At 39.4% G+C, this 9662-nt stretch overlaps 2 protein-coding genes across 6 annotated transcripts in view; both read left to right on the top strand.

The window, feature by feature from the left end:
• Window positions 1-451: 451 nt before the first annotated feature.
• Window positions 452-5601, top strand: C1GALT1C1 (C1GALT1 specific chaperone 1). Of its 3 annotated transcripts, none has more exons than XM_075539534.1 (2): window positions 452-591; window positions 3547-5600. In XM_075539534.1, exon 2 carries the CDS (start codon window positions 3552-3554, stop codon window positions 4506-4508), a length of 957 nt encoding a protein of 318 aa, XP_075395649.1. In that variant the 5' UTR covers window positions 452-591; window positions 3547-3551; the 3' UTR covers window positions 4509-5600. The 3 variants fall into 3 exon arrangements, with proteins under 3 accessions (XP_075395649.1, XP_075395648.1, XP_075395650.1); XM_075539533.1 differs by having other exon boundaries at window positions 578-712; window positions 3547-5601; XM_075539535.1 differs by lacking the exon at window positions 452-591 and adding an exon at window positions 665-798 and having other exon boundaries at window positions 3547-5601.
• Window positions 457-9662, top strand: part of CUL4B (cullin 4B) — a 136163-nt gene continuing 126957 nt past the window's right edge. For 2 of the 3 annotated variants that reach the window (XM_075539528.1, XM_075539527.1), the window contains exon 1: window positions 457-591. The gene's annotated coding sequence lies outside the window, so the exon portion shown is untranslated. The remainder of the gene's footprint in view (window positions 592-9662) is intronic. The other variant, XM_075539529.1, reaches the window with a different exon arrangement.

Here is a 9662-nt window from a genome sequence, read left to right as displayed (position 1 = left end):
GAATCCTTGTGCTCATCAATCATCTTAATGGCATACATTTGGGTCTCTTCCCGAGCGTACCGTAGTGGAGCACATTCTGGCGAGTGGGCAAGGAGGCGGAAGCTAGCCTAAGATTTAAGAACCAATGAGTATTCCGATAGAAACGCTGCCAGGAACTAGAGTCTTCCACATGCTCTGGTTTCCACGCCGAGCAGGTAAACAGACAGGAAGTGTCGGCGAGTCGGCCGCCCCGCCGCCTTTCTAGGCGTCTCATTGGGTACGTGAGAGCCTGGGGCGGGGAGAAAGGACCGCGCTGTGTACGCACGCGCACTCAGGAAGAGGCGTGCTGGATGTACGCGGGCAGAAAGAGACGTGTTGCGTGGGCGGAGGCTCCGCTAGGCGAAGGGACCATTTGCCCCGCCCCGCCCCGCCCCCCCCCCGCCCTGCGTTGTGGCCTTGGCTTCCTTATCGTCACCACTTTTAGCAAAACCAACCAGAGGAGCCAGTATTCAGCTAGAGCAGCCTGAAACCCCGAGGCGAGCTGACGTGAGCGGAGAGCCGCGAGGAAAGAGCAGTGAGCGGCTGCGCCTTCCCGCGACGTTGTAGACACCGGTGAGTGCTGGGGTTTCAGCGTCCCACCCCAGCGGACCCCGGAGTGGCCTGACCCCGCCTCTTTCCAGAGGAAGGCTTGGTCCCCAGCCCACTCCCAGCATGCTCCAAACGAGACGCCAAGGCAGGTGCTAAGGGAAGAATAATCAGCTGGGAGGTAGAGTCTCTCTCCTGGATGTACTCTTCTGGCCCCCTCAATTGGATCTTGAGGTGACCAAGCTTTACTCTATCTGATCTCCATTTCTGCCAACTCCCTTTCTGATACCCCACCCCAGCATCTTCACCTTCAAAAAGAGATTTACCCCCAACCGCTCGGATTTGTGCCTAATCACGTCATTTGTGCGTGTTTTAAGTTTCCCTCTACTCTGCTCCAAATATCCTATCATGTACATTCACAATTGGGCGGAAAAACCTCATTAATTTGTATGAATAATGTTCTGTACAATTTTATTGACTTCTTGAGTCTTGTTCCGTATTTTTTTTTTTTGCAGTAGTTTCTAATCAGGCAGAATTCTGACATGTATATGAGGGGACTATAGAAAGTTTGTGGGAAAATTCCATTTTCTTTCTAATCCATTTTTTCTGAGGACTTTTTGAAGTCTCGTATTTGCTATTATGGATTTAAGAGACACATGTGAAATAAATATATGCCTATATAAAAATGTTTAATGTGAAATGCTAAATGCCTAAATACATGAATTGTTGAGCACATCTAACAGGTCTGCTTTTTAGTTCTCCCAGGGAATCCTGGTTGAGCTGCTAACCACAAGGTCAGTAGTTTCAATCCACCACCCGCTCCACAGGAGACAAGTGAGGTGGTCTGCTCCCATAAGATTGACTAGCTGGGAAAACCCACAGTGGGGCAATTCTACTCTGTCCTATACGGTCGCTATGAGTGGGAATCCACCTCCTTTTCGGAGCTATGCTTATTGATCAAGTATTGTAAGCAACTTTGCCGCCCTCCTACCTCTCTCCCCACCCCAACTCTTAGAAATTTCATGTGCCAAGCTATTCTATACCTTACTCTTCTGGTAGAGGTCAAAATCTCTTTTTTTCTACAAGCATACCTTGTTTCATTGGGCTTCCGCAGATTATAAAGGTGTGTGGCAAACCCTGCGGGGAGCAAGTCTAGCAGTGCCATTTTTCCAAAAGCATGTGCTCATTTCATGTCTCTCTTTCACATTGCAATCATTCTCCGCATGTCTTAAACTTTTTCATCATGGGATGGCACACTGAAAACATTACAGTATAGTGTAAGCTAACTTTTGAATGCACTGGGAGACTAAACCCTGTGTGACTTGCTTGAATGCAATATCTACTTTGTTTCAGTGTTCTGGAACCAAACCCACAATATTTTCAAGGTATGCGTTGTAGAAGATAATCCTGAGGATAGTTTCGTTGTTGCAATGATACTTGACTTGTGGGAAAATAAGTGATTGGTTTATGAAAGTCTCAGTGATAGGGTTAGGAGCACTGTGGAGATTGCCGTGTAATTTTTTTAAGGCATTAAAGTGATGTCAGGAGATCTGGTGTCTAGTTTCACTTCCACTAACTGTGACTTCGGAGTTAGTCACTGCTGGATCTCAGTTGCCTTCTTTCCTTATAAAAGGAGAAAAACATCAGAGAACTTCCAAAACCCCTTGAACTTCGACAAAATGATGCTCTTAAGTAGCTCAATAAAGCATTCTTTGTGGAGATGAATGAGAAAAATCTAGTCTTGACTAGCATCAGTGATAGCATGCGATTTTTCTTTTCAGAAGTTGTAGTCGCTCTTGGCTTTTCTTGTAACAAGGAGCCCTGGTAGAGTAGTGGTTACCTGTTGGGCTGCTAGCCACAAAGTCCGCAGTTCAAAACCAACAGTCGCACTTTGGAAGAAAAATGTGGCTTTCTACTCTGTCCTGTAGGGTCGCTATGAATTGAAATTGGCTCAGTGGCAGTGAGTGAAGGAATTAATGTAGACTATGAGTTTAGTTTTTGTTGGGGAGGGGGGTTCTTTGTAATTGCTCATTGAAATAAAAGAGTAGATTTTTCTTTTTTATTTTCCCAAACAAGATTGAAATACCATTTCAGGAAATAAAATGCCCATTAAGGAGCCCTAGTGATGTAGTTGGTCAAGTACAGAGCTGCTCACCAAGAGGTCAGTGGTTCAAATCTGCCAACCAGCTTCTGTACCAGAGAAAGATGAGGTAGCCAACTTACGGAAGGATTTATAGTCTCAGAACCTAGGTAGCAATTATGTGCCCCATGGGGCCACTATGCGTTGGAGTTGGCTCAATGGCAGTGGGTCCCTAGTTATACCTATATTGACTCAGTTTTCATTCATTCTCAGTATGCACTCTTAATACACCAATTAGTTGAGGTACTGTCTTGGAAGCCATTTAATTTTAGGACAGAAAGTGTATATATTAACATAGAGCCTACCAGTCTCAAACAGCCGAGGTCAGTAGCCAATCAGTTAAATAAAATATTGATCACGAATAGAAATGTCAGCACATAGACCACTCGTGATTGACTAGTTGTAGGTGGTCATATTTGTTAACTTGTAGGTTTGGGTGTCAGGGTCCATTTAAATCTGCAAAAGTATTTGAATAATATAGGCTTGTGAAAATGAAATTCCTTTCAAGAGAATGATGGAAGGACAACTTGTATAGCATTGGTTTCTAGGGTAAATGCTTTGTTGTAATACCTGGTTAATTGAATCTCCACAGATGGAATGCAATAAAGAGCCTCCTCCTCCCCATAGCACATTCTATTCCATAGAAGATTTGCTTCAAAGTTCCTATTTCATTGGAAGCTAAAGATTCCTAGAGTCATTGGTACTTTATCCACAAACTGAATTTCAAATGTGGGAACCCTTTCAGTGTGTACAGAAAAATGTACATATAAGGCATAACAAATCAAATTACTACACTAATCCTTCCCTTTTAAGTATTTTAAGGATCTTTTTCTTCTTTATAGGAAAAATGTTTTCCGAAAGCAGTTCCTTTTTGAAGGGTATGATGCTTGGAAGCATTTTCTGTGCCCTGATCACTATGCTAGGCCACATTAGGATTGGTCATGGAAATAGAATGCACCACCATGAACATCATCACCTACAACCTATTAACAAAGAAGATATCTTGAAAATTTCAAAGGATGAGCGCATGGAGCTCAGTAAGAGTTTTCGAGTGTACTGCATCATCCTTGTAAAACCCAAAGATGTGAGTCTTTGGGCTGCAGTGAAAGAGACATGGACCAAGCACTGTGACAAAGCAGAGTTCTTCAGTTCTGAAAATGTTAAGGTGTTTGAATCAATTAATATGGAAACAGATGACATGTGGATGATGATGAGAAAAGCATATGAGTATGCATTTGATAAATATAAAGAGCAATACAACTGGTTCTTCCTTGCACGTCCCACTACATTTGCTATTATTGAAAACTTGAAGTACTTTTTGTTTAAAAAGGATCAATCACGGCCCTTCTATCTAGGCCACACTATAAAATCTGGAGACCTTGAATATGTGAGTATGGAAGGAGGAATTGTGTTAAGTATAGAATCCATGAAAAGACTAAACAGCCTTCTCAGTGTCCCTGAAAAGTGTCCTGAACAGGGAGGGATGATCTGGAAGATATCCGAAGACAAACAGCTAGCAGTCTGCCTAAAATATGCTGGAGTGTTTGCAGAAAATGCTGAAGATTCAGAAGGAAAAGATGTATTTAATACCAAGTCTGTTGGGCTTTATATTAAAGAGGCAATGAATAATCAACCCCAGCAAGTAGTAGAAGGATGCTGTTCAGATATGGCTGTAACTTTTAATGGACTGACGCCTAATCAGATGCATGTGATGATGTATGGGGTATACCGTCTTAGGGCATTTGGGCATACTTTCAATGATGCTTTGGTTTTCTTACCTCCAAACGGTTCTAACAATGACTGAGAGCTGGAATGACAGCATATGTACACTGTATAGGGCATGTATTGTCATTATGTGTGGTAACAATTACATATTCAATTCAGTGGATGTTTCTTTTCCTCTTTTTGTTTTTAATTTAGTGACACTGGTATACACATATTACATTGTACTAGTATATTTTAAAAGGGAGGTGGTGGTCTTTTCCCCTTAAAATACAAGTGTGTTGAAAACAAATTTGTGAAGCATAACAATTTTTCAAGTAAAGGGTATAGTTGTAATTACTGTAGGTGATAAATTCTAAATTGTGAATGTTAAAAATCTAATGTACCACATATGTTTGCTAAAATTCAAGCGTCTAACTTTCTAAAATATGCAAGTCAGTCTCTAGTTGTGAATTTTCAAATAAAACTTTAGCTGTGTTATTTCTTTAATGTTGATTCATATTCTAAGCATCCCCAAGCGCCAGAAGATTTGCTAAGGAAATGTTCCTAACCAATGTTCAAGTGAAAGTTTAAAGGTATCCCCCTCCCCCTAGAAAAAATGGATATTACTTGTAAACACTAAGTCATTTTCCTGGGAGCAAACTTGGTGACATTCCTCAAAATACACAATTTCAGTCAGTGTCTGTACACTATGCAGATATGCAAATTGGAGTGACTATAAAGAATATAGTGTCACCTAACTAGTTTTCCAGTTAAACAAGCTGCCCACTAGGGCTTGGATAACAATCCGACTTTTGAGGTTTATTTACCATATTTTTAAAGCAGATAACACTCCTGTTATATGGTATTTGGTGGGAGAGGACTGTACATCACATCACCTCCTGCATTCACTTGTTTACATGGGTACACTTGTGAAAATATGGTGCTTCTGTTGGACAAGTGAGTTCTTTGAAGAACTTGTTCTGGCAATCAGGGAATTTCATTTAACTGTTCAAATGGGGAGATTTCTCCCACATTCATGGTTGTAGCATATCCATCTGATTTTGGACTGGGGGGCCTAATTCACCATTTGCCTTGAATTACCCTGCCATGTGCCTAATTTCGGTGACTTTAGGGTCCTTATGATTTTAAAGTGATTCTACTTGATGCTTTACCCTGAAGTAGAGACAAGCAGTTTGGAAAAGTTGGGGCCGGGGGGGGGGGGGGGGGGGGGAAGAAGGGAGAAATCTATTACTTTTTATTCTGTTTTTCCACAACTTTCTGAAGTTCCCTCATATCGCAGCTCCTGTGCTGAAAATCTGTGATTTGCCCCATAATATGGCCTCCTGTGAATTAGGTCTGTAAACCCCATAGGATGTGAGAATGTGACATTTCAGAGATCGATATTTACTTTAACCTATTATCATGTGCTAATGGTCTTTCTGCAACTTTAGCAAACCAGAAATACTTTTCTCAAGAGGGCCTCAGGCATCAAATTATTGATCTGATCCCTAGAGTAACATGTAAAACTGTTTACATTTCTCCCATTTCATTGAGGCTTTTGTTTAAGATAAAGGTTTATTAATAACTTTGAATAATAAAACCCTGCTTTAGCAAATACCCTAATATGTAGTCTCATATGTGGTTTTCAACAAAAAGTTGCCATTGAGTTGACCTGATTCGTAGTCTACAAAAGGAGACCACCAGGCTTTACTTTCAAGACACACCTGGGTGTGACTGTTACAGACTAAATATTTTCAGTGTGAGTACAGTGATACACAGCTTCTACATGTCTCCCTACCTCAAACACTATTAAGAAATATGTACTGAATTTATCACCTGCAATTATAATAGTGTATATCAGGGTACAGTTGTGATCATTTGTTAATGTTTCACAGAATATATTTCACTGTTTGATTTGCTAATGGATGCTCGGGTATCTTTTTTTTTAAACCAAATGTTCTGTTTGTATTTTAAAATATGAATATTCCTTAGAAGTCTTAAATTTTAATAATATGCTATTTCAGAACTCAGTAGTGCCTAGTAATGTAAATAGTTCTACTGAGATCATTGGCTATAAATTTGTCGGATAGCTTTGCATAGGGAAATAATGTATTAATATTTAAAATAAACCTCAGGACAACTTAAAAGTAAAAAAGAAAATGTATTCAGTAGTCAAAAATTATAACCCCATTGTTAGTGGAAAGAGAGGGGCTGAGTGAGGTGGGGAGAATGGAGGAAATATATCATTATTGTTCGTCTATTATTTTTCTTTTAGGCACTTATTTGCCCCCAAAAATGTTAATATATAAACATCTTATTCGTTAAAACAAATTACAACTATACAGCTGTTTGCTCCATTATTTGCTTAGGAAATGATCACAATACAAAAATAAGAGGGGAAAAAGCAAAACAGCAACTGATTTATGCAGTTGTCTATTTTTAAATGCCATGGATCTAGGTAAAAGTTGTTTATATATGAAACCGGACTTAAAATGCCCAGCTTTTTAAATATTGCAGTTTTACTTGTGTATACTTTCTGTGAATTCAGTATAAGGTTTTATGCTTCTGTGGAGAACAAAAAGAGCCCTAACTCATGATTCATCCAGATATTCAAAAAAAATTCAATTCCAGGTAAGCTTTGCAATTAAATAAAAAAGAACATTAGCTTATTGTTAGACTAACCCCCATAATTTCCATTTCTTTGGCAATTTACATGGATTCCAGGTAAGCAAGTATAGTCTCATTAGCGATGTCTTGCTTTGGCATTTGGACAAAATCCCCTAGCAGGAAGAACAAGATCTAAAAATAAAACCCATTTCCACTAGAATGATAGAACATAGAATTGCTGTCCTTAAGATTGTGACAGGCATACATTTGAAAAAATGCTTTGATCTGAGTGACTAATAAACAACCACATAGTTATGCTCCATCATCAGACCAACCCAGTATATGGCTGTGGAAGTGGGGAAAACTGAACGTAGAGCTTGATGAAGACTCTGAATATCCATTTTTAGCATTCTAAAGGACTTCTTAAGGAAACGTTGGGGGAAACCAACTATTCTCTAGCCTAGCGCTATCCAATAGAAATACAATGTGAACCACATGTGCAATTTAAGATTTTCTAGTAGCCATACTGGGAAAATAACAAGACGTGGGTGAAATTACATTTAGCAACACATTTTATTTAGTCCAATATATGAAAAATATTTCAACATGCATTCAGTATAAGCAGTAGAAAACTATCATTGAGATATTTTACATTATTTTTTCCTTTATTAAGTCTTTGAAATGCAGAATGTATTTTACACACAAGAGCACTCCTCAGTTCACACTAGTCACAATTCAAGTGCTCAGTAGCCACTTGTGGCCAACATATTGGACAGTGCAGTACTAACTAATTCCAGAAGGATGAAACTCCCTGAGATGTAAGTGGAAGAAAACTAAAACCGGCTTCTACAAATTGCTTTTATCTTTCTGGTTTTCTGACTCAAGTGGAAACTGCAGCCTGACTTTAAGCATGCCTCAGGCCATGTCTTTGCGTGAGTTCAATTACTGGATCTTCCATGTCAAATGTAAAGTGTTGGATCTGGAGCACTTTTTTTTCCCCACTTACATCGTCACTACACTGACCCATAATTACCCTATAGGACTGGATAAAACTGTCCCTGGGGGTTTCTGAGGCTCTAACTCTTTACAGGAGTAGAAAGCCCCATCTTTCGCCTACTGAGCAGCTGGTGGCTTCGAACTACCAACCTTGTGGAGAGGAGCCCAACACATAACCACTACACCACCAAGGCTCTCAAACCAAAAATGTACCTTTAGTTAATTAGCTTTAAAATTCACTCACTCCTCCGTAGCTATCTTAAAGGTATATTGATAGTCTCAAGAGCAGTTGTTAGGCCTGCCTTTGCACCATTCATTGCACTCTACTGACAGTCATTGCCACACTTGTAGTCTTTACTGAAAAGATCTAGCCAAGGGCTTCTAAACAGTCACACCTTCAAATAGTCAAAAACCACTGAGTTGAAGGTGACTGATGGAAGGTGATTGAGTTGAAGACCTTAGGACTGAATTCGATTTCAAAAGATTCTCCCAGATCCTTCCCTGCTACTGAAAAGGAAAACAAACTTTCTGGACTTCCTTGAAAAATCCAAAAAATATTGCTGTGCAAGTATCCTACGCTTAGTTCATTCATTATATTTTCTTACTGTGGAACAGAAACCTGGCCCACATACTTCTCCAGTAACCCATAAACTAGGATGGGGATGTCACATTGGGCCCAGCTTAACATTTGTGAAATACACCGGGAATCATAATGGGCTTTGCAGTCAAGCAGACTTAGGTTCACATCGCAACTCTGCCACTTACTAGTTATATACAAGGAAGGATTACAAAAGTTCAGACAAAAAAGACATTATCTTTTAATTCCACTTTTCCACAAACTTTTGAAGCTCCTCATACCTTCAGGAAAGTTACACAATGACTCTGGCCTTTAATTTCCTCATTTGGAAAATGAGAATATCTGCCTTAAAGAATTTTAAAGATTTAATCAAAACATGGAAGTAGAGATTGTAGGTGGTACTGTGATTACCATGTCACACTTACGCATTTAAGGAAGTTTACATGTTCTAAACAGTGAAAGTATGTAGTCCTTTGCATTAAATATTTTAATGGTTATGGATTGTGATAAGAGTTGTATGAGCCCCAATAAAAAGAATTATAAAAACTTTTTAATGGTATAAAATTGAAATATTGAGGTGATACTGAATATTCAAATTCACAAGGAAACACCTAGATAACATCGATATATTTAACCTGTGTTATGTGATGAGATAGCTTTCCTCTCAAATTTTTAAATAGTTTAAGCATAAATTCAGAAGTTGCTTTTAAGAACATCAAATTCTCGTCTGTGCCATGTTTGTTGGACTTGTTCTGTGGACAGGACTATGGATGGGATGATAAGTCTTATGACGTCAAAAAATAATATAGCACATTAGCTTAGCACATGTTCCCCTTTCACAGCAAATCAGGCATCACCAGGATCAAACCTGCCTAAATTAGCATGGTTTCTATCCCCCTACACTTTCATCAGAGTTTCTCATGTATCTGTAAAAAACACTGCCTCATGAGGAACTCCTGCAAGCCCCCTAAAGGCACCTGGGCATTTGTTACTTAGAGATTATTGGGTTTCACAATTCCGAGAAACTAATGAAGCCAAGTGCCTTCTATCTGTATTCTGGTGCAAGAAAATAGA

This window comes from Tenrec ecaudatus, chromosome X (assembly GCF_050624435.1).
Source record: "Tenrec ecaudatus isolate mTenEca1 chromosome X, mTenEca1.hap1, whole genome shotgun sequence".
Taxonomy (NCBI): Eukaryota; Metazoa; Chordata; class Mammalia; order Afrosoricida; family Tenrecidae; genus Tenrec; species Tenrec ecaudatus.
The sequence above is the reverse complement of the archived record's forward strand: the minus strand, read 5'-3'. Positions and strand labels throughout refer to the sequence as shown.

Coding starts and splice junctions, on each gene's coding strand:
- C1GALT1C1 (XM_075539533.1), top strand. CDS start 691: ATGCTCCAAACGAGACGCCAAG. Junction 713..3,546: donor GCTCCAAACGAGACGCCAAG/GCAGGTGCTAAG, acceptor TCTTCTTTATAG/GAAAAATGTTTTCCGAAAGC.